General features: G+C 50.9%; 9 protein-coding genes across 9 annotated transcripts; 4 read left to right on the top strand and 5 right to left on the bottom strand.

Moving 5' to 3' along the window:
- The first annotated feature begins 56 nt into the window (after positions 1-56).
- BU25DRAFT_409398 (uncharacterized protein) lies at positions 57-1,709 on the top strand. Its single transcript, XM_033706043.1, has one exon. The coding sequence runs from the start codon at positions 246-248 to the stop codon at positions 1,425-1,427; it is 1,182 nt and encodes a 393-aa protein (XP_033563090.1). The 5' UTR covers positions 57-245; the 3' UTR covers positions 1,428-1,709.
- Positions 1,710-3,077: 1,368 nt separating this feature from the next.
- Positions 3,078-3,804, bottom strand: BU25DRAFT_23362 (uncharacterized protein). Its single transcript, XM_033701442.1, has one exon. It carries the CDS (start codon positions 3,640-3,642, stop codon positions 3,151-3,153), a length of 492 nt encoding a protein of 163 aa, XP_033563089.1. The 5' UTR covers positions 3,643-3,804; the 3' UTR covers positions 3,078-3,150.
- A 250-nt stretch (positions 3,805-4,054) lies between these two features.
- On the top strand, positions 4,055-4,880 carry BU25DRAFT_409396 (sterol-binding-like protein). Its single transcript, XM_033706042.1, has 3 exons — positions 4,055-4,181; positions 4,390-4,706; positions 4,762-4,880. The coding sequence occupies exons 1-3, from the start codon at positions 4,166-4,168 to the stop codon at positions 4,822-4,824; spliced, it is 396 nt and encodes a 131-aa protein (XP_033563088.1). The 5' UTR covers positions 4,055-4,165; the 3' UTR covers positions 4,825-4,880.
- Positions 4,881-7,096: 2,216 nt separating this feature from the next.
- BU25DRAFT_338325 (uncharacterized protein) lies at positions 7,097-8,771 on the bottom strand (the record flags this gene model as incomplete). Its single annotated transcript, XM_033702721.1, has 2 exons — positions 7,097-8,538; positions 8,612-8,771. 2 exons carry the CDS (start codon positions 8,769-8,771, stop codon positions 7,097-7,099), a joined length of 1,602 nt encoding a protein of 533 aa, XP_033563087.1.
- A 1,772-nt stretch (positions 8,772-10,543) lies between these two features.
- Positions 10,544-12,439, bottom strand: BU25DRAFT_23292 (arrestin). The gene is made up of 2 exons (XM_033701439.1): positions 11,944-12,439; positions 10,544-11,897 (listed from the first exon to the last, which is right to left on the bottom strand). The coding sequence occupies exons 1-2, from the start codon at positions 12,268-12,270 to the stop codon at positions 10,722-10,724; spliced, it is 1,503 nt and encodes a 500-aa protein (XP_033563086.1). The 5' UTR covers positions 12,271-12,439; the 3' UTR covers positions 10,544-10,721.
- Positions 12,440-12,819: 380 nt separating this feature from the next.
- On the bottom strand, positions 12,820-14,168 carry BU25DRAFT_389780 (alpha/beta-hydrolase). The gene is made up of 4 exons (XM_033704535.1): positions 13,956-14,168; positions 13,902-13,909; positions 13,247-13,854; positions 12,820-13,196 (listed from the first exon to the last, which is right to left on the bottom strand). The coding sequence occupies exons 1-4, from the start codon at positions 14,140-14,142 to the stop codon at positions 12,983-12,985; spliced, it is 1,017 nt and encodes a 338-aa protein (XP_033563085.1). The 5' UTR covers positions 14,143-14,168; the 3' UTR covers positions 12,820-12,982.
- A 211-nt stretch (positions 14,169-14,379) lies between these two features.
- On the bottom strand, positions 14,380-15,341 carry BU25DRAFT_409393 (V-type ATPase). Its single transcript, XM_033706041.1, has 6 exons — positions 15,304-15,341; positions 15,214-15,252; positions 15,131-15,164; positions 15,069-15,077; positions 14,919-15,019; positions 14,380-14,857 (listed from the first exon to the last, which is right to left on the bottom strand). Exons 1-6 carry the CDS (start codon positions 15,304-15,306, stop codon positions 14,696-14,698), a joined length of 348 nt encoding a protein of 115 aa, XP_033563084.1. The 5' UTR covers positions 15,307-15,341; the 3' UTR covers positions 14,380-14,695.
- A 165-nt stretch (positions 15,342-15,506) lies between these two features.
- Positions 15,507-15,820, top strand: BU25DRAFT_338052 (uncharacterized protein; the record flags this gene model as incomplete). Its single annotated transcript, XM_033702707.1, has 2 exons — positions 15,507-15,602; positions 15,656-15,820. The coding sequence occupies 2 exons, from the start codon at positions 15,507-15,509 to the stop codon at positions 15,818-15,820; spliced, it is 261 nt and encodes an 86-aa protein (XP_033563083.1).
- Positions 15,821-17,700: 1,880 nt separating this feature from the next.
- BU25DRAFT_337868 (uncharacterized protein) lies at positions 17,701-18,561 on the top strand (the record flags this gene model as incomplete). Its single annotated transcript, XM_033702694.1, has 2 exons — positions 17,701-18,162; positions 18,223-18,561. 2 exons carry the CDS (start codon positions 17,701-17,703, stop codon positions 18,559-18,561), a joined length of 801 nt encoding a protein of 266 aa, XP_033563082.1.
- Between the last annotated feature and the right edge of the window lie 3,390 nt (positions 18,562-21,951).

Raw genomic sequence — 21,951 nt, 5'->3', positions numbered from 1 at the left:
GTAACAACATTACTACCGTGGCACAGCTACAACTCCATTCTCCGTCTCTTACGGCGCCCTGTTTGCCTTTCAGGTGACACACACAATCAGTAGGATCAGTGCGAAGCTGTTTGCCTTTCGATCGACGTCCAAGGCCGAACCACCTCCATCCCAGCACCGCTGACCTTTGTTTCGACCCCGGTGACCTCAGTTCTACCACCAAAGGCTTTTCACTCCATCTGAGGGCACACATCTGGATCAAGATAATGTTTAAGAAATTGAAAGAGAAGGTCAAGGGCGATGATCGTAGATCTCAAAGTCACCCTGAGAGTGGACCGCCGCAACAACAACTGCATCCCAATAACCCATACTACTCATCGTCCCAACAACAACAGCTTCACGCTGCACCTACAGAGAAATATCAACCACCACCAGGCCCGCCACCAAACCAATCTTCGTCGAAGCCAGAGTACCAGGCTCCTCCAGGTCCACCTCCCGGACAGTCCTCCGGTTCTGGCTATGCTCCGCCGCCCCGTCCACCACCATCACAGTTCCCTCAACAGCCGCCGCCAAGCTTCGAAGCACCAGTACAACATAACTGGCAGGTGATCCCAGACACTGCACTACTCCCACCGCCACCGTCTATCGGCTATAAGAGCTCCCCGACTGCGAACTCATCAGTGGAAGAAGGCGACCGCGCTTACGCTTGGTGCAACGCAAACCCTCTTTGGCCGCCCTACAACATCGCACCATCCACCCATGCAGCTATACAAAACGCGCAGCTCGCCCTTCTCAGAGCACCGAGCTTCACTGGCGAAATTATGCCACAGCCACAAGCTGGGCATTGGAAGGTCCGAACACACGCCAACTGCCGCGACTCTAGCATTTTGACAAACCTGCCCATGTATTCCGCTCTTGTAGACACGCCCTTGCGCACTCAGCAACCCAAGACGATATATTTCGAGCTCAAAGTGACTGGCATCGGCCGTGGCGGGCACTCTCTCGAGGAAGCCGATGCAGGCATCGCAGTGGGCTTCATCGCACCGCCGTACCCTACCTTCCGGCTTCCTGGCTGGCAGCGTGGCAGTCTTGGCGTGCACGGTGATGATGGCAGGAAGTATGTGAATGACACGTGGGGAGGCGTAGATTTCACCACTGCGTTCGCACCTGGCGATACTGTGGGCATTGGCATGTCATTCACGATTCCAAAGAACCCGCCAAGCTATGAAGCAGAGCAGAAGGGAAAGTTGATGGACATTGAGGTCTTCTTCACAAGAAACGCGAAGAAAGAGGGAGGGTGGGATGGTAATGAGTTGGATGCAAGGAGTGAGGGAGGCACCATGGGGCTGAGGGGTGATTTCGATCTGTTCCCAGCGATCGGAGTCTTTGGCGGTGTGGATTTCGAGGTTCTCTTCCATCCTTCGCAGTGGCTCTACCGGCCGTTCTGATGAGTCACTGATATGAGTACAACCTGGGGGAAGTCAGTACACTCAAATTGGATTGCGGCCTCTGATGCACATGCAATCTTGATACTTCCTGGGGGACGTCAATACACCCAAGGTATGATTGTAGTTGTCATTGTTTTCCTTCTGTATCTAGACCACCCCTCAGCATCATTTCGGATATTGGGTACTCGACTGTCTCCAGATGGACCGCAGGTCAGTTCTTCATGAGAGCGAGACCCAGAGCCACGAGTGGAGAATAATAGAGTAGATTGAAGCGACACACTGAAAATATCTGTCTCAGATAGTACGTTCAAAACACTATCATCCATGCAGTCCGAAAAAAATCCGCAATCCCTGCTCAAGCGCATATCATCCCATCGCCTTCAAGGTGGACAGGTCAAACATTATATCCCTTCTAACCCTCGGCTTTCTCTAGTATGCACTTCGCACCTACAGTCTCGACAGCAGACGATGCAGCTTGCGCCACTAAAAAGGCCTCGATGCGTTACCGGGGAGGTCGTCAAATAGTTTCGATTGACTACATTGATCGTGATTATGACTTACGATGGCTTCGAGGACACTTTGATACATAGTCTGCCCAGTGACGTACCCGTATGGTAGATAAGATATCGCGACGCAGTCCTGGTCCCAAAAGCCTTCCATGAAAACATGCAGGACTTCTCCAGCACGATAGCTCGTGTATAACCTCTCCTGTCAAAAAAGAGGACCGTGATTGTACTCGACCGTCACGTTGGCGGAAGTTTCAGAATCCTCATACGTCGCGCCTAGCAATTCGCCCCGCCCGTTCATCCAGGTCGCAAGAAAGCCCTCGATACTACGTCTGTGATATCGAGCTGACCACTGCTGTATGACGTCACGAAGGAGCAGGAACGTCGCTTGCTCCAGGGCATCAACATCAACTTCCTTCTCTCCCCGCTGCATAGACTGACCTCCAGCGCAAGTCAAAAAATGCGGCACAGTCCACGATAAGGTTGGCGAAGAAGACATATGAGCTCCTGTATATCGAACTTGATTTCCGCCAGTGCAGTGTAAGTTGACAAGTGGAGGTTCAGCTTAATCGTGCAGCCGGGTGCTGATCAGGAGTGCACAAATGATACCAGCCTCAGAAGGTTGCAGACAGCCTATATGACGATCTCAGCAAAGCGTTCAGGGGACCGAAGCTCTCGAGATTGATGACATGGGAAGAGCTTGTCATACTGATCCGGATATCATCTGCGCTGGCAATGGCACAAGCCAGACCTTCGTGTCGTGTATGTTTGCTTATATGGAGCAGACTCATATCGATGCCTTTCACAGTAGGGGCGTCCAAATCGATGCTGATGCCGAAAGGTGAGTGTCCTGCGAAGGCAAAGACTCGATGTCGCAGGAATCTTGGAATGGACATGAGGCTCTGAGGAACGTGAATCTGACTCAACGTTGTAGCCATCTGTCCGCTCTGTGAACTCGGAAGACACTGGATGCTAGAACGCGACCGTAGAAGACGTATCCCTCATCATCCTCGAGCGGGCGCAGAGATACTTGAACAGCTTCAAGCAATCCATGGCGCGAGTACTTCTTGAGCTTCCAGGAGTTTCTAATAGACAGTGTCCGAAGAATGTTGTTCAGCCTGTCAGTATCGATCGCCGAATCTAAAATCTAACCATGATGAGTAGTTCCTGCTGGCAATGCCCTCCCGCATCAACTGGACCTGACCATAGATGCAATTTCAGGCTGAACTCAGAATAGCTTCATTAATGGTAGCATATCGAGGCGTTCTACGCTCAGATGACAATGTTGAGGGCAGATTGCCTCGACATCGATCAAGACTTCCCGTATGAGATGGATTTGGGACCCTAGACCGGAAAGCCATTGTGGCGCATACCCTATAATGATTGCCAAAATGTATGGGTCCCCCTAGACTTTGGACAATGATGTGAGCGCTGAATCTGTAACATGGGTTGACTGCGCAGACAGGCTTGTGCTTTTGTTGCTCGGTCAAAGGAAGCACAAGTGTGTCAGATTTCCAGATCCGCTGGCTTTTATGACGATCCGACGAGGACGGAACATCTAAAATGTCGATGAATCGCAGTTGCTCTACCCATTGTTCAGATGCTTCTCGTTTCGCTTTGTGGTGCTGAATGTCCATCAGCTGGTTCAGAAGAGCCGAAGAAAGGTCGTTGAATATCTCTTCAAAAGTGAGATTGAGATCGTACTTCATCGACTAAGATGGTTCGTGGATGTCTGGAATAGTATTTGCTGCTGATTGTGGAGTGAAGGATTCAATAACGAGGGTGCTGGACGCGTCTCGGGACGGGAAGGAGCGCGTACTGGCGCGTCTCCACGTGCGGAGAAGCTCTGCTCTGCATCTTGTAACTATCAGACATGAGACCAGTACAACGCCTTGCAAGCTCTTCCAAATTGAATTTGATCAATAGCACAATTCTCGAGCAATAGCAATAATCTGACTGGCCTTCTTTGATTTAGCGACATGAAACCATGCACACGTGCTTTGCATTCATGCCTCGGCATGAATTTAGCGCCAAATCCCGCCGTATTCACATGCGCCAACCCCGGATTCGATCTACATCATCATTGTCACAAGCCTCCGAGCTGTCAAGCTGTTCATATACCCCAGATCCTCCAAGCCCTGTTCTTCTCTTTTCCAGACTATCAGTTATACAGTAGTACCTCAATCCCCTCATCATACCAACCTACATTTCCTAGAGTACAACACCGCCAAAATGCCTCTCGCACTCGGTAAGTAGCCCTCTCACCGCAACTATTTCATTCTATCAAGGCTCCGCGCACCCCAAGGTATAGAGTAACAATCATAGCAACAGCCACAGTAGCAGGCAGTACCAGCACCCGCTTAACATCGACAACCATCACAACTCGAATACGTGCCCGACGCCTCGAACCACAAAATACAATATCTAGAGCTGAACCTACGCTAACACCCTCCCAGATGACTTCCCCTCCTCCGCCGCCTTCGACGCGATCCAAGCCTCCCTCTCCGCCTCCCCTGCCGACCGCAAAGCAGCCATCAAATCCGGTAACGGCATCTTCGCCTTCACCCTCAAAAACAACGGCAAAGAGGAGTCCTGGCACATTGACCTCAAGGAGACGGGCACAGTTGGTCGCGGCGTTGCGCCTGAGGGCAAGAAGGCGGCCGTTACGCTGGTGCTGAATGATGCTGAGTTTCAAAAGCTGGTCGCGGGCAAGGCAAATGCGCAGAAGCTGTTTATGAGTGGGAAACTGAAGGTTAAGGGTGATGTGATGAAGGTATGGACCCAAAACCTCACTGTAGAAAGAATAAGCGAGCTAATACCTAAGACAGGCAACCAAGCTGGATCCTATCTTGAAGAAGGCGCAGGCGCAGGCGCCGCAGAGCAAGCTGTAGATACCACCGCCTTGTTGCGGCACGTTCAATGTTCACAGTCAGAAATTCATCATTCACCAACTCTTCATCCGGGTAATAGAAACCCAGTGTATGGATGGTCGAAGACTAGCCAAATTTCCCGTTGCAAGAAAAGCCGACTGCATCACTCCAATGACAAGCTCCTCGAGACCCCTGCTGGAGGCTTCCAACATAACAATTAGCAATTTCCAACAATTGCAGAAATAGCCATAGTCCTGTAACACTGTATCAGGATGCAACTAGTGTCCAAATCTGCCCTGAGTACCTTCCATATTCTGGGAAAACGCGCACTCGCGTCCGGCTTTTGCTGCCACTCGAGTGTATACGTCTTCCGTGCACAGACTCTAAGACAAAGCATTAATATGGTTGTCTGAGACTTGCCAACCCATTATGAAATGCATGCACCCAGACCAGCAGAGATATGCACACCAGGTTGTCTCTTTGAGCGTAGACGCTACCGTCAAAAATAAATGTAACTGCAAGAATCGATAGCACCTTGAACTGCGAAGGCGAGTAACTCAGAACGACAATCTATTCAGTATGTGCGCTAACGCAGGAACTGGGTTATTTGTTTTAGACAAGCACCTGTTCATAAGCGCCTTTTCAGACGCAACTCTCAAAGTGCTAGACAAGTCACTCGCACGCACATACATCGAAGGCAATTTATTAATATGCGCCAAGCATGAACGCATCACACTGTACACACTAGGCACACTACCATCAGGGAAGATGGTCCTCGCGAAGTTGAAGACTCTAACGCGACTAAAACATAGTCTAACATCCGAATCCCTATCTGACCTGAATCATGTTAGTCCCCAGTCTGCAGGAGTTGACACAGGCTCAGGCAGGATCATTTGCCCTGCTATACGAAATGTCAAAGTTGACGGGAAAGTCGAACCACGAGGTGCCACAATCACTGGCTTTATATTGAAGCCCGGCTAAGCCAATGGATGATAAAAGAAACGACGAACTGGCAGTATGACCACCAGTAGATGCCATTTTAGAGAACGAACACACCGTGGAGAACAAGTCAGAAATCTTGGGCAAGAAGAAAGCACGCTGTAAAGACATCCCAAGATGCAAACTACTGCATTTCACAGACCACATTTGTTCACCATCAAAGAGAGTTGCAATTATGTTAGTACTCAACATTACTTAAGTGGTCTGTAAGAGGACAGCTGTGAACTTCCAAGCTCGCACTTGCTGTTCTGGGGACCGGAAGATTCGCAAGACATTTCTGACGCACTTAAGAGCTAGGTGAGGTTGCTAGACGCCATATATTCCATAGGCTTGATTGGGGTAATGTTGAGGTACGGTGTCGTACGTGGAGAGTTATAGGCGTGGAACGGCCTTTCATAATATGTAGCTTCGCTTGCATAAGACCTGGGCACTGCTCGCAGGTCGCAGGTGCGGCCGCTACCAATCCAATGTTCAGTTCAGTTGACACAACCAGGAGGTCTTTAGCGGATTTTCGACAATAAGCTACTACCAATGAAGCAATTTGTAGTCTTTTGTGTGATTGTAGATTAACAACAGAGTACATGTATGTTAAGTGCCTCCCTTATTTATGGAAATAGCAATCTTGGATCTTGCTTTTTTTTTTTTGGCGACGTCAAAGCACGATCAGACAACTGTGTGGTTGAAGAATGATGTGTATTATACCCCCTGCAAGGCGCAACAAAGGAAATATTCATTGAATGATCGTGAGCATGCTAGTCATAGCATCATATCTACAGATTTTCGTCCAAGTTTCGTAAGTATGTTCGTGAAGAAGGCCGTTACGGGCATGAATGCCGAAGCAAAAGAAGAAGAGGCGGAGACATAAGAGAGGTCAGGTCCAGTCGTAGCGTCAAGTCCAAAGACAAAGCCAAAATCAAAACAAAGGAAAGATAAGAGAAAGTCCAAAGGAAAGAAAAAGAAACCGAGCCGAAGCGCACACCGTTACTTCGTACTGGCTGGTGGAGTCAGAGGAAGCTGGTACTTGCGCCTTACATCTTGGCTCGTCAAAAGATACGCAACCGTCACCGCCTATTGACCCCCGTTTTGATCCTACGGTAGGCTGATGAGAGAACTCCAATTCCAAACCCTGGGTATCACCATGATTATCTTGACTTGACCGGACCACAGTACCTCTTGTACTCCACCAACGCCGCAGCTAGTGCGTACATGAAATTATAGCAACAACACCGCCAATAAGCCTCATCTCCATCTCCTTCATTATGGGAGTGGTGGGATGAAGGAGGACACTGGGTGTCTATTTCCATGATGAGATGCGCAGGAAGCGCTTCATGTGGTCTGCATCGAAGAAACTGTCCTTTTTGTTAGGTGTGCCAATAGCAGGACTCTTTTTCAGCTTCTGATTCGGCTTGCTGAGCCAGCGCGAGAGTGTGTGGCCTCCTCGGTCTTTGCTCGCATCTTCGATGGCTTGGTCGACTTCCTCCAGGAGAGGGCCCATGATGCGTGGCTCAGCATCAATGGGGGAGAGCATGATGGGAACGTCCATAACTTCTTCCTGGGTCTTCTTCCAGCGGTCGCTGCCAGTAATGACGGTAAGAGGCTGGAGAGCGTCGTCCCAGCTGCCCTCGCGGAGCTTGACGTCTTCGAAGTTGAATTCTATAAGTGTGCGGCGGTGCGTTTCAATGAAGTTCGAGATCTGGGTCGAGTCCATGACGGCGTTCTCCAGCTCCATGCAGCGGAGGCGGGTGAATCGGAGAGGCTTTGGGCCTTTAACCTCGCCGCGCATGGTTGGGTGTGTCATCTCGTCCTCGACAGGCTGCATGCAGGGTTCCTTATCCAATGAAAGGGGAGATGGGCCGCGCTCGCCCTTCCATCGGAAGTGTAGTCGCGTGACACCACGTGACAACGTTCGTAGGTAGGCATGAAGGATGCGCAAGTGTTCGATTGATTGCGCGCGCATCTTGTCGGATGAGGTAGCGAACGGAATGGACTCCATACAGATGGAAAGCCTTCGGATTTGGGTCCAGCGCTTGGCCGATGATGGGGTGCTTCCGAAGCCGTGCATTGGATGAAGGTAGAGGAGGCCGCCAGCGTGGATGGGATGCATCGAAAGGGCAGTCAGGCTGTACAACGGCGCACGCTCAACTGCAATCCGGATGGAGATGAGCGCGTAGTCGACCACGGTCCGTCGGTGACGAATCTGGTTGTTCGAGCCGGGGCACGAGATCTTCAGGTGGGTGAGATTGATGAGTTCGGAGAAGGCGGTAACAAAGGAGGGAACGTTTGTCGCTGCGTGGAAAAGAGGAGGGTACTGCTTGACAAGAAGGTCTTGCATCTCCCAGCTCCCATACTTTGGCGTCTTGTCTTTCGCGGGACCGTTCTGGGGGTTCTGTACCTGGGGCTCGTATACGAACTGCAGCTCGGCTCCAGACTCTGGGTCAATGACTGGCGGCAGGAAGGTCTCGGGAGTGTGCGGCATATGGAAAGTGAGCGTCTTAATGTGGCGTCCTATCCTGGAAAGCGCTTCAATGCGCGCGGGCTTTGTGAATGTTGATGATTTGAAGGTGGTAGTGACTGAATCGAAAAGGAAAGGCGCAGCGCGTGTCGACATATCATGGCAAACGAGGCGGAAGTTGGCAAGGTCCTCTGGCTCCATCTGCTCCAGCATATTGTCGCGACATTTGTCGTTTAGCCAAAATCGGAGAAAGACCGAGCTGGTCGACAGTACAAGATTGCATACTGAACCGTACGATCGCACCGCTGCGTTCTGTTAATGATTTTGCCACACGAGGCTGGGCTCCGGGCGTCTTACATCGTCCATCTACTGTGGTCGCGGGCGATAACGGTATCTCACCAAAAAGCAATCTCGAGCTGGCGTTCGAAGCAGTTGTCGCACGGCTGGCATAACTGCTTTGGCTATCCCCCGAGTAGGACCGCTTCAGCGGAGGCGGCACCTGGCGCTGAGAATACATTGGACGGTGGTGTATTGGGTGGCATTCAAGATTCTGTGGAAAGCTGCGTCAGAGTGTCGGTCTGGTGGGTAGTTGCAAGTAGAGCGTCGTCATAAGAGGTTCGCAAAGAGTTGGGGAAGCTCGAGCCGTCACTGAATCGTCAATATTCAGGAGTGCATGAAAAGTCGGTGAATGTGGTCAACCTCCAGGGCATCGTGGAAACCTCAGGAACCCGGGCACCCTCGAGAAGCTAGTATTTACCGCATCCTCGACATGCGGGGCCGCGCTACACGTGAGATGCAGGTATGAGTCAAACATGTTGTGATGATGGCAGTGAATCCCGTCCCAAAAATCCGACTCTTCTGTTTGCGGCCACTTTATTGAGCGAAAAACACGACCATATCGCGGTGGGAGAGCGTGTTCATATGGTGTTCGACGCGACGATTCGGCCGCTGAGTCGAGTGGGGTTGCTGCCTGGAGCCGGCTTGAAACGTTTCATGGGTTGCAACGAATGAGAAGGCGCGCTGCGCGGGACAGAGCATGCAGCTCTTGCAGTAGACCTGCAGTAGTTTCCTGGGTGTTGTGGCTGGACGCACACGACTGGCGGTCAGCGCTCGAGGTCGCGTGTAGCAGTGGCAAGGCGCGTTAACTCCCGCCTGCGCTACTGTACACATTGCCATGGAGAGTCGCGATTCGAGGACCAAAACAAAAACATTCTGCGCCTGCCTGCAGTTCCTGCGCTGGTGTGCGTGTTTGCGTCTGTTTGAAATGCAGCAGTCGTGAACGTGCGCGAAACCAAGGTATCGATAAGTTGCCGGAAGGCGCGTCCCGCAGCTCAGCTTGACAGTGTCCCACACCGTCCGCCACAGCATCATATATGGCCGACTGCCCTCGCCGTGAAACAGTGACACGTTGAAACACTTTCGCTCAAACTTTGGTCTTCCACCGTGCTTCAACAAATTGTGTCTTGGTAAGATTAGCGAGGCCTTGTTGGGACTACTCTTCACTCAAGATATACCACAATCAGCCTAGTCTACACACATTCAAATTTGACCAAAAATCAAGGAAGCACCACCTAGCAACGAAGGAGACATCGAAGACAACGAGAGGACAACAAACTCTGTTCAAAGACAACACAACAACAAACCTCCCTCCTTCCAGAACAAGACCCCAACCTACTCTCCTGACTCGCCCCCCATCGCTAGCCTCTCTCCAGGATCCTTTTTAGGCGAGCAGCATCGTGCATGTCTTGGCCAGACGCACGACTTGCATCGTCCACGGCTTCTGCCATCTTTTCGCCCGACAGTGCTGCGAAAAATGCCGCACTTGCATGAACCGTCTTGTTTACCGGTCTTTCCGCCGTCAAGTCTCGTAGGCTCTTTGTACTGTTTGTTTGCTTACATTCATGTGCACGCGATCAATATGTCATGAAAAGCAGGCTCGTAGAAAGTAGGTCTGAGACGTGTGAAGGCCTTCGAGTGTGCTGTCAAACCTCATCTCATCCTTCGCGGCCGTTTCCGCAGATCCAGTTCGCCATGCTACGCAGGTACCATTGCCAAGTCGGGCCATATCCAGGCCATGTCTGTGGGTCAGAATTCATTGGATGGAGACGGTGAATTGATGTGCTGTCAAAGCAATGGTACCATGTCCGGGTACAACTCGGCCGGTGATATTGACCTAGAAGCTTCGATCGCGATTTCATGATTGGGCTCTGGAGGTCATCGGTCATGAAACATGGAAATGTTTGTTTCGTTTCAAGTGCTCGATTTGGCCTCAGTAAGGCTATTGAGGTATTAAGTGATTGGCTAGAAACATAGTTCTGCCGTCGTGCTGCGGCCCGGCGTGCTCCACGTCCACTTCCGTCATGCCCAACGGCCGCCCAGTCCCATCGTGAACAGGGGAGCTGTTCCACTACTGCTCACGTTGTGTCACCAGATGGTATCCTCTTCAGTCCACAGTCGTGTGACTCTTTCATCGCCTTTTCTCGTCCGAGAACCTCGGTGCTCCCTCCGGCACTGGTGGAGGCTGGTATGTTCCTCTGTATCCGTTGATCGGAGGCAGCTCCTGTCCGACTGCTTCCTCATAAGTCGGTGGCGGCGCCTCGAATGAATCGCTCTGTGGTCTCGTCGTTGCGTTAGGATATGTGCTTGGGCTTCCGAAGCTAGTGTGAGTTGTCATTGTTGGCGTGTGCGGGTTATGTGCTGGCGGAGGTACACCGAGGCTTGCAGTCTTGCCTGCTTCTCCCGTTAACGCAGCTTCCAGCAATGCCTTGGGAGGAGCAATGCCAGAGTAGACCTTGACCGGCAATCTCAACGGCAAGACTACCAGCTGATCTTCGCCTTGCTTGTAGGAGCCGTAACCGATGCCCACGCGCACCTCTAGCTCGTAGAACCGTGAAAGATTGCACGTTTGGAAAGTGGGTGGAACAGTGTTTGGAATGGGTTTTCCTGACCAGTACTCAGGGTTTACAGGCACCTCTGCATCCACAGGATCTGTAGGCGAACCAAGTGGAATGGCCATGTTGCTGAACGAGCAGAGGATCCAGCTGTTCGACTCCGTTCGAGCTACTTCGTGCGCCCGCACCTTGGTGTAGCCGATCAACTCGATCTGGAGCATCTGAAGATATACGTTCTTTGTGCGTGCGCTCATGCTTTTCACGAGTAGCCTCAACGGAAGGTCCTTGTTGGCTGTAAGGATTGCCGGGTTCGGTAGTCGAGCATCAAGTGCTATGCGTGGTGGTGGACCCGAGGATGTCGGTGATGATGGCACACTTGTCGTTGAGCTCTTCCTGTCGAAGAGACCTAGCTTCTTCCCTGCTGCTACACTAGGCGCATTCTCCAGAAATTGGTGTTGTCTCCTTGCGTACGCCTCGCCATCTTGCCTTTCCGTTCGTGGTGGCTCGATCGGTAACAGTGTGAAGTTTGCGACCGCCCTTGGGTTCTCTTTGAACAGTGATGGCCTGTTCACCGTCACCTTCACGAAGTATCGGATCTCGGCTTCGCCGGGAAAGCCGGTAAGGGACGGTGGTAATGTGGTTTTGATATGCTGTGTTGGGGCTTTTGCGAACTCGGGTATGGCGTTTGCGAAAGAAATGTTCGAGATGGGTGCGGTCGCCTGCTGCGCATGGCAGGAGGTATTCAAGGGGATCTGTTTACGTTAGCATATGCGCAGCGCTTCAGTACATGCTACTTACTTTGAACTGGAAAGGGTACTCGAAGTTGCCAGCGTTCATAGTAAAGCCAGTCTTGTTGTTGGTGAGGAGATCCTCTTGCCTCATATTGGCTGGCCAGACCACCTCCGTCTTGTACAGAACCTTGTGTACCTCGAGGACTGGTCGTTGCTTGTCCGGTCTACTAGGATGGATTGGTGCCAGTAACCTCGTCTTCGACTCGCCCTCAAGCTTTACAACGATGCTGCTGACACTGGTAGGATTAGGCACCCGTAAAAACACTCTTCCTTGGATGACATCAAGATTCGTGTAGTGCTCGTGCGGGTGATCGAGCGCAATTGAGACCAACATCGTGAGGTTACTATCGTATTTGTGTAACTATGGAGTTGCTCCGGCTTCCTCGTGGTGTTTCAAGTGAACGGATAGTCGCAAGTTTGGTGTGGATTGGGCAGCATGTCACTTTATGTCAAAAGAGGAGAGGTGTCGTGCTTTCTGCAGGGTTCTTTGGCGACTGGATGTGGTTCACAGAAAGCGCGGCACAGCCCAAGAAACGCGTGTCGTTGATGTTTGCGCATTGCTGCAGGTCGAATGTCACAAGTGTCAAATGTCGGAGCGCGGCGGAGGGGCGGCTTGGCTACGTCATAGGGTCAAACGCGCCTTCCGTCCTTCACAGACTCCAGGAGGTATTCAATGACTCCACTGACAGTGGTTGCCAACGTCTGTTGCAGCAACTGTACGAGTCGATATTCAACTTCGACCCCTATCGTCTTACTTTGTGCTGTTTACACTTCATGCATGGTGCAGGACAGCCATAGCCACAGCCGCACCGCCAGGCTGATGCGAGGCTTATCTTACACATGCTTCCTGTCATTGGCCATGACGGCCTAACCTTAGCGATGCCTGACGCGTCTTTGTGCATAGTATACTACAAACTGAGGTTGTCGTTTCTTGCGAGACCTCTCGCGCAAAGCTACAAAGCTACAGCTTCTCTTTGGCGAGCATATCTGAATGATTCAGTCAGTACAATGATCCGCAAAATAGCGCAATGTCCGCTGGCCCCTACTTACCACAGATATCGAGATACAATGCAATAGCGTTGAAGCTGGCTTATTGTTAGCGATGCGCGTGCATGAGAAGGTGGTCCAGAGCCATACTTCCTCTTGCTGCCAGTCAGCTCCCAGAACCACCACTTTATGCGGTTGGTCCAGTTAATCAGGTCAAGGTGACTGACACCGATCAGTGTTCCTTTGTAGTCTCCCCACTGACTCGAGGAGACGCTAGCGAAATTGGTCAGCCTAGTCGTATTCTCACATACATAGGAACGTACCTGACAAGACCGTCGTTGATTCCCTCTTCCCGCTTGACAATGACGTGCGATGGAGCGAACACAGACCACCGTGTAGGCTCCAGGGATGCGCCATATGAGAAGTACCTAACGTCCCCAATATCTGGTGTTCTTGGGTTGAAGCTCTCGCGCATGTACTTCAGCGTAAGCTGAGAAAATGCGCCAGTCTCGAACCCAAAGTACTCTATGACATTGTATATCCTCTTAATCCGTCGAGGACCAATCGTCTCGAACATGTAGTCCGCAAATGAGGAGCCTCGGTGCGGTGTTGCGATCGTAGTGAGGGACTTGATCTTGAAATCGGTCGGCTTGAGTTGGCTGATCATGTAGCGCGAGTCGAGACCTCCCATGCTGTGTGCTATGATGTTCACTTCCTTCCCCATAGCCTTCGCTGCGATACTCTCCGCCAGCTTCGCTGCTCTAGCTTCGACGCTGCCGCTCGGTGGGACGGTAGCTACGATGACCTCGATGCCCTTTGCTGATAGCGCCTCTGTAATACCACGCCAGTATTTGAGACCAGGAAGGAATTGTCCGGCTAGTCGAAGTTCGCTGAAGCCAAGTAGACCGTGAGCAAGGACGATCGTGTGTTTCTGCGCGCGTGTCAGAGCATTGGTTGTATTCGAGGTGGTGTACAGACTGGTGTAGCTAGGCGATGTTAGTGTACGTCAAAACAACAATGCCAGTGACCAACCATATTCTTCACGGATCACTGCGAATTCATCAGTGATCTCTCTGCCCATGGATTCAATCCGCGGGTCTTCTTTGCGCCATAATGTACTGCTGAACTGGTGTCGAGTCAGCCACTGTGTAGATACACATAGTGTAGGTGTAGGTAACGCGTGAGAGCGAATATTCGCTCGAGCACATATTCGTATCATTGGGACCGGCGCATTGTGATGTTGATGTTGAAGCTCAGAGCCCCAAACTTTGGGGCGCGGACTTAGCTCGGTGACGTAGCGAACGCGACATGGAGCAGGGGTCTTTCACACATGCAAGCAATCGATTTGGCGTAAATCTCAAATGAGCCAGATGTAACCTCAGCCGTGCATTGCACAGAAAAGACGTTTACTTCTAGTCAGAACAAAACTATGCTCGGGACGTTAACTTCCTGGAAAGCGCAGTCCATTCATTGTCTTGTGTTGATCTTCAGGTGTAGATGTAGATGTAGGGAGTGATGCAAGGCATAGACACAAAATTATGACACTGCGAAAAGGCGGGCTACTCATTGACTCGTTTGATGAGAAGAAAGCTCGCTTGAAACTGGGACGTCTATTGCTTGGTCTTCGAAACCACCGTTTTCAGCAAGAAGATCGATGGACATGTACAGGACATTTCGCCTTACTCCAGGCATACCGCCTAGACCATCCGCGACGTAACGTCATTGCAGTTAGCGCAGGTGAGGTGCTCGTTTGGCGTACGTGATGGTGTTGCTTAATCCTTGCGCGGTGGCTTGGGGTCGGCGTTCGTGACGGCGTTGATCAGTTGCTCGACGACCTTGCTGCCTGACTTACTGCCCAGGTCCTCGACCTCCTTAACCTTGGCGTCTGTGTCCTTCCTTGCATCATCCTCAGCCTTCTTGTTGCCGGAGCTGTGCTGCGCGGTCGTTAGTCTATCATGCCCGTCTTGCTATGTGTATCGTAGGGCTTTTGCGCACCTCCTTCTCGAACTTCTGGTACTCTGTCTCCTTCTCCTTCTTGTACTCCTCGATCTCCTTCTGCGCCTCGCTTCGTGCGTCCTTTACTCGCTTTGTGCGGTCTTCGAAGGTTAGATGAGGCTTAACGTTGGCGATGGTGGGGTCATTTACATTCTCTGGCTGTAGTCTGCATTAGCTTCTGTCTTTCGCATAGTTCCAGAGACAGGTCCTACCTTGCTGAACAATCTTCTGTGCCTCGCGCTCGGCCTGGATGCTACGTGAGCTGTATACGGTTGAAGTGGGTTGCGGTGCTTACGTCAAGCAGCGTCTGAATTCCCGCGGAATTTTGGGCGGACTATCGAAGGCGTAAGCATCATCTGTGTTTGTTGGAATCTCCAGATCTCACCATCTTGAGGTATTGGGAGGTATGCGGTGAAGGTTCGATATTGCGGTGGTCGTTGCGGAGAGACCTATGATGCAGCAGCGGCCTCGAACTTGGTGGCAGGTCCACCTCGTGGCCGCTGGCCCAAGCTCCATTCTGATCTGATCTCGAATTGTCCGCAACTTTCCGCAACGAACTCTTTGCTTCACACCGCTGTCAACACCAAAATGTCCCGAGCATCTCAGATCACATTAGCGACTACTTGCGCGACTGCTATTGGCGTCGTTGCATTCGTTCACTTTGCGCAGAAGCAGGACAAGGCTGTCAGTACAGTATCAGGCCATGCAGCAAAACATCTTTTAACAATCACTTGTAGGCTATGCACGCCGGTGTTATCCGCGACTACGAGCAACAACGAATCAAACGTGAACGACAGGCCGATTTCGAGATGCAGAAGGCTCTTCAAGAAGAGTACCTGAAGTATCAGACCGTCCACGACAGCAGCACACCTGAACCACCACAAGGGACACCTGGAAAATAGCATTGAACATCGCTACAAACGCACGATAATGCGCAACTCACCGCTGACGGCTTGAGGTATTCTCTGCGAGACTGCTCAGCTGTCCTGCCTCTCGCCACACGCCAATCCGACTGCGCCGTGCGGTCATTCGGTGATGCCGTACAACGACGTCAGATGCCCGATTCTTCCCATACGGAGCTATGTGCTGGTATAGTCTGGTACAGCACACGAACCATGACCGAATGTGATGCGCACGTGAGGAGAACACTTCCTGACACCGTCTGGGAGACTACGATTGCGACTGCCCATGAACTACCGGTCTACGGCTGACACGCCAAGCAAGAAGAAAAGGAGGGGACTAGGATTGTTTGAACACAATGCGAAGTCGGGCATTGAAACAAGAGTAGCCATTTTCGTAAAATGTATCACACCGTCGTTACGGTACCATCTTCATTACAAAGTTGTTTTTGGCTGTCAGAGGATGAAGACTTGCATTTACAAGAGGCTTCATCCTTCCCCGCTGGTCTTTGAAGCTTCAGAAGAACAGGGATGTGTGAAGGGCGGGTTACGGGCGAAGAGGTGGATCACAAGGTCAGCGGCATCGTGGACAACTCTATACAGCATTGAAAATGACAGGCCGTGACGAGAGGGCATGCTAAAGGTCTGCAAGTTCCGTACTAGATGCCCACCATGGACTTCAGCGTTGTCTCTTCTACTTCGTCAAAGCCAATGGCAGCAAGCACACTGTGTGCGAACGTTACTGCCTGCTAAGTAGACGGAGATGTTCACAGCATGATCATCCACGAAGATTGTCTCACGCCACACGCCGTTGTTATGCCTGAGTGCTGCGCCTTGCGACCACTTGCCGAGTTTGACCATGGTTGTTGGATGCCTAAGTACCTCCACACCGGGGAATAAGCGGGTAATTTCAACACGATATCATCTCACGATCTGATATTATATCCGCAGGTGGTACTCTGGGATATACTGTTGAACTGCATCTCAACCTTGGTGGACGTTTAACGAAACTCTACCTGATAGAGAACATTGCTCATATCACTGCGCCCTTCGGTCGCGGAGACGTTGCGGCAGTGCAACCCCGCTTCTCAATCGCTTGATCATGATTGCTCTCGATACTTTATGAATGTGACAGTGAACCATGGGCTCGTTCCCATCGAACATGAACATTTGATCGATCTCCTCGGGCATCGGAATAGTTAACGACCTTCTTTGACGGGCTCATGAGCCGTGTTGGCCATTAGTGGGCCTTAGTTGCGAAGCTTGGCGCTTCCCGCTGGCTTGGCACCACTCACAGATCGGCAACGATGAAGTCATTCAGTGCTGTTTTCCCAGCTTTCTGATGTGTTTAACTTACACGTCAACGCACATTTCCACCACCCTTCCGAGGAACAACAGTGAGAATGTTTGCAGACAATGAGTCCATTTCCAAAAGTTAATGCCTTGATGGGCCGCAATCCGACTCTAATTGCGCCAAGCAGTAGGCAGATTGACTGGCTTTCAGCTACTTCACACAGCCACATGTGGCTTCTACATAGCTTCTAGTGTAAGGCTGTGTGTAACGCTGGTTGGTCCTGCCTTAGCTCAGGGTCTTATTTCCTCAGGCCCTCATGACGCAGGGCTGTGTTCGTCGCCCCTGCCCAATAGTGAGCTCACACATCATCCTACGTATAAGTCCTACGCTTGCCCTTGTCAGCCTTTGTTTCCCTACAATCAAGCACATAAACACGCTATCCCACCATCTTATCTTAGCTATAATCAGCTTGCTTTGAAACACTTGACACGCCTTTGACTGTTTCAGCGCTTCTTGGATACAAGTGTCGCGCACATCCGAACAGTATCTGCGCATCGACTCCACATTATCACCACGACCTTACCTTACCATGAAGGTCTCACAGATCCTCGCGTACTGCGCGCTCGCCACATCAGCAGCCAACGCTGCTTTCATACCTGAAATCAACGCCATCAACCTCATTGAAGATCGCGCCGATGCTCAACCACGATCATCAGAGGTCGTCGCACCAGACCACAGCCTAGAGAGGAGAAAGGGCGGCGGTGGTCGCGGCGGTGGTAGCAGCTCTGGAGGCAGCTCTAGCTCTGGCTCCAGCGGTCGCACGTCTTCCAGTTCCTCCGTAGGAGGCTCGACGCGCGCTGGCTCTGGAACACCTCGCGCATACGGTGGAGGATACTATGGCGGTGGCGCGGCCGTGCCTTACTCCGCTGGTTCAAGGACACCGAAGGGACTGGTTGCTGCTCCCCTTCTTTTGGGTGTCGGCCTTTTGGCCATTATGCCCGGGCTTTGGCTGTACTCAGTCTATCCTTATCACTTCAGTAATCCTGCATGTGTACCCCGAACTGATATTTGAGACTTTGCTAATAATCTGCAGTACCGATTCTACAATCAGAGCGAAACGAACCAGAACAATCCCAACGGCACAAACACTACGCTCCCAGTCACCTGCTTGTGCCAAGAGTACAGCCCTTGTGGTTGTGACGAGAATGACAATCAGCAGTACCTGAACGACCTTGTTGGCAACGGAAGCTACGCTGCGCTGAACAAGTCTCTCGTCACCGTCTCTGACGTCAATGGCACACGAAACCTGGTCATCAACGGCACCCTGTCCAACGGCACAACTGCCCCAGGCGGTACCGATGATGAGAGCGCTGCTATCAACCTCAGGATCGGCAAGTACGCTGGTTACTGGGTCATGGCAACCATCGTTCTCACCGGCATCATGATGTAAAGCTCATTCGCACGTTTATACAATACATTCACGATTTTATGTATTACTACGACCACTTCGGAAAGACACATGATAACTGGCGTTCCAGATCGAAAGTTCAGAGTTGGAAGGACACGTTTTTTTGTAGTTTGGATACCCATTGTTCACCACGGCATTTTTGTTGCCGTTTCTGCATCCATAGATTAGAAGAATCAACTTCCTAGTACATTAGTGTCAGCTCTCCTCTACAATCCTGCTATCGTCGAATATTGCATATTCAGCCAAATGATGCAACGACCCATACGGTGCCTAGCGAATGCGGCTTCACTCTTGCGTCCCGCAGCGACACCGTTTTGAGCCATTACAAAGCAAGGATCAAGATCTCGCTTCACCTTGAAGGCCCAGTCTAGGCCACAAGCTTTTACTGTCTTCTGGGTAGAGCCTGGGGTGGCCTATGTCCTTGACCAGTGTCTACTCAGTTGAACAGTCACAATTACCATCTGAACTCCGATGAAGATACTACATACCTTCTACTCAGCTTGTGGTTACATGCCTTTCTTCTTTGCATTACCGTCTTGCAACGTGCGATGAGCAGATCCTTGCCCATCGAGCACAACTTCGCGATGCTACTCTCGAGGATGCTGACGACATAACCACTATCCTTCATCACTGCTTTCTCCATTCTCCTATCCTGGCAGTATTTATATTAGTTCCGCCAAGATCTTCTAGAAAAACACAGGAAATGTGTGCGAAGCGGTATCGCACTATACTTGTCAAATACGTCTACCCACATCGAAGTGATTGAGGCACCCACAGGTAGCGACATCGCTGCTGCCATGTAGACATAAAAGTCCCCGCAGGGCCAACTATACTTGCGTCTCATATCCAGTAAGGACAAACTAAGCTTGGGTCTAGAATCAAAACATACCTTTTACAAGACGGGTGCACGCACAAAGAATGAACATCACGCGAGCATTGGACTAGGATCACAGGTTCACTGCAGAAAAACGAAAATACACTGACGATGTATTCGGCATAGATCAACTGTGTCCTGAGCACCTCGCCACACATCTACTTTACCAATTGCGAGGAGCTGGTACGCAGCTTATCAATTCGGGCCTTGAGCGCGGAAGAAAGGCGAATGTCACTGTTACACTGATTGCTCAGCCTACGGCAAAAACTTTCTATCTGCATCGAGGTTTCATGGGGTTTGCGAATATCAACATCATGTCTATTGACAACGATTGAATTTTCCGCTCCATTGTTATGGCATATAAATTTGATGGGAAAAATGTGACGGTTTATGGAGTGAAGAGGTCATGTAAACTGTCGCAGTACAGTAAGAGGTGTGTCACAGTACAGTAAGAGGTCATGTTACAGTACTGTATGAGGTTGAGTAAAAGGACCGACTGGACCAGACTCCTTCAAACAGTAACAGTAACATAACAGCTTCACAGTCAATTCTTCTTTCCGTTCATTCACAGTATATAAACACACAGCTTGAGTTCAATACAACTTCATTGAACCTCAATTCCATTGCCCGATACCTATTGTATTCAGAACCGTTATATAAACAGACCGTGATGACTGCCGGGTAAGGGACAATCACAGAACAACACAACAGAATATACCAATTTTACTGCTTTGTGCGGTTACCCCTGACTTACTGCCCTGCGCGGTTACACCTTCACTTGTTGCATTTACTGCAACAAAAAATCCCGATTCAGTTTAACCCTGTGCGTTCTCCTAATGCCGTTCGACCAAGCGTGAACTACATGGACGGAGACATTTTCATACTGTCTCAAAGCTTTCATAGATGCTATAGACGAGAATTAGCCAGCACTGGGCCGTCCAGTGTGAGTGCCGTGCTTTGACTTCTCTGTAAGCAGCGCATCAATGACGCATTGCTTGAATGCAAGAGATGTAGTCTTGAAGCTCAAGCTGTACCGAAAGCTCAGTTTGATCCAAGATATCACCGAAATTGATCATACCTATCGATAATACCTACCGCAAGTCAGTGAGCCAGAGCAGAGTTGCCAGGACGGACGCAGCAGTACCTATAGATCCCACCACTGCCTGAAGATAGCTCGTGGATAGCGTATCATCCTTTCGCCGCAGCTTGATTACAAGGGAATATATGTGTCAGTCGATGTTGATGAGGTTACATCGTCCTATCGAGCGGTGCGGCGCATGGTTGCGCTAAAAAACGCCAATATGCGGCATCTTGCTAGTGATCCAGTCGATAATCCAGAAGTACTTGACGGCATTCAGATCGGTACCTATAAGTGGTGAAACTCTTTGTACCTGACTCCGGATGGCTCTCAAGGTCTGCAGTCTGGTATACCAAAGGAACGGTCCCGGAACTAGTCACACAGGGCCTACTAAGCGGCCATCGTTGCCAACCCCGAGGCAACCTTTGATAAGTTACGTTCCTTTTGGTGCAGCACTCATATATTCTGTCTTCTCTTCGAATGTGGCGGATTCACGGTACGCATTCATGGGCCAGTATCAATCGACTACCGTGTCCGTGCGCGTAATGCGCGGATTCGAGTAATGCGCCGAACCACCAAAATAGGTCCACCAAAAATGAGGCTGTAGAGCCACACACAATGGTTATTATCATGAGATTTTCTGGTGGAGTAGTCTATAGACCTATATGAACAAGTTCCTCACTCAAACTTTTGTGGCACTCTGATTGGGCGGCCGCGGCTGTTGTATTTTGCCGGAGGGGATGGGGAGCGAGGCGCGGCAGCAGCACGACTACGGGCAGCTGCACTACCACGATTCTGCTTCTTCCTGGGTGCTGCAACCTCTGAGGCCTTGCGCTTGCCTCTTTGGGACAATTGTATAGGTTTTTTGGTGTTGCGCTCCCTCTGTTGACGCTCTTTTTTGGCCTTGCGTTTGGCAACCTCCTGAGCCTTCTCAGCCTTCCGCTGCTCACGCTCTTCCTTCTCCCTCAACTTCTGCTCACGCCTCTCCTGTGCAATCTTCTCCTTGTACAGCTTATTGGCGTGCCTCAGTTTAGCCATCTCTGCTTTTTTGAGCACCTCTGCCTTCTGCTCTTGTTGTTTTGCCTTCTCACGTGCGCGTGCTTTCTCTACTCTACTAGGAGAGTAAAACTCGGCTCCACCGTGGTAGTCCTTGTGACGCTGAAGCTCAAGAGGCTTGCTCTTCTTCTTGTGCTTCTTCTGAGTCTTGAGAACCTCCTTAAGGCCTGTAATCTCGTGGTGGAGGACTGAGTTTTGAACTGAGATGTGGTGGAGTGAGCGCCTGATCTTTTTCAGGTCTTCACTGCCTTCGTCCTTGGCGACTTTGCGCAACAGAGTCTCTGATTTGAGCCAATCCTTGCCGCTGTAGACTGAAGAAGAGCTTCTGTTGCTATCGGAGCCCTCAGGGGTGGGCTTAGCAAAT

The sequence above is a fragment of the Macroventuria anomochaeta genome (assembly GCF_010093625.1).
Source record: "Macroventuria anomochaeta strain CBS 525.71 unplaced genomic scaffold BU25scaffold_11, whole genome shotgun sequence".
Classification (NCBI taxonomy): domain Eukaryota; kingdom Fungi; phylum Ascomycota; class Dothideomycetes; order Pleosporales; family Didymellaceae; genus Macroventuria; species Macroventuria anomochaeta.
This window is presented reverse-complemented; position numbering and strand designations above follow the sequence as displayed.

Coding starts and splice junctions, on each gene's coding strand:
- BU25DRAFT_409398 (XM_033706043.1), top strand. CDS start 246: ATGTTTAAGAAATTGAAAGAGAAGGTCAAGGGCGATGATCGTAGATCT.
- BU25DRAFT_23362 (XM_033701442.1), bottom strand. CDS start 3,642: ATGAAGTACGATCTCAATCTCACTTTTGAAGAGATATTCAACGACCTT.
- BU25DRAFT_409396 (XM_033706042.1), top strand. Junction 4,707..4,761: donor TTAAGGGTGATGTGATGAAG/GTATGGACCCAA, acceptor TACCTAAGACAG/GCAACCAAGCTGGATCCTAT.
- BU25DRAFT_23292 (XM_033701439.1), bottom strand. CDS start 12,270: ATGTTGGTCTCAATTGCGCTCGATCACCCGCACGAGCACTACACGAAT. Junction 11,898..11,943: donor AGTACCCTTTCCAGTTCAAA/GTAAGTAGCATG, acceptor TAACGTAAACAG/ATCCCCTTGAATACCTCCTG.
- BU25DRAFT_389780 (XM_033704535.1), bottom strand. CDS start 14,142: ATGATACGAATATGTGCTCGAGCGAATATTCGCTCTCACGCGTTACCT. Junction 13,197..13,246: donor ATCAACGACGGTCTTGTCAG/GTACGTTCCTAT, acceptor CAATTTCGCTAG/CGTCTCCTCGAGTCAGTGGG.
- BU25DRAFT_409393 (XM_033706041.1), bottom strand. Junction 15,165..15,213: donor GAATTCAGACGCTGCTTGAC/GTAAGCACCGCA, acceptor CGTAGCATCCAG/GCCGAGCGCGAGGCACAGAA. Junction 14,858..14,918: donor ACCAGAAGTTCGAGAAGGAG/GTGCGCAAAAGC, acceptor ACGACCGCGCAG/CACAGCTCCGGCAACAAGAA.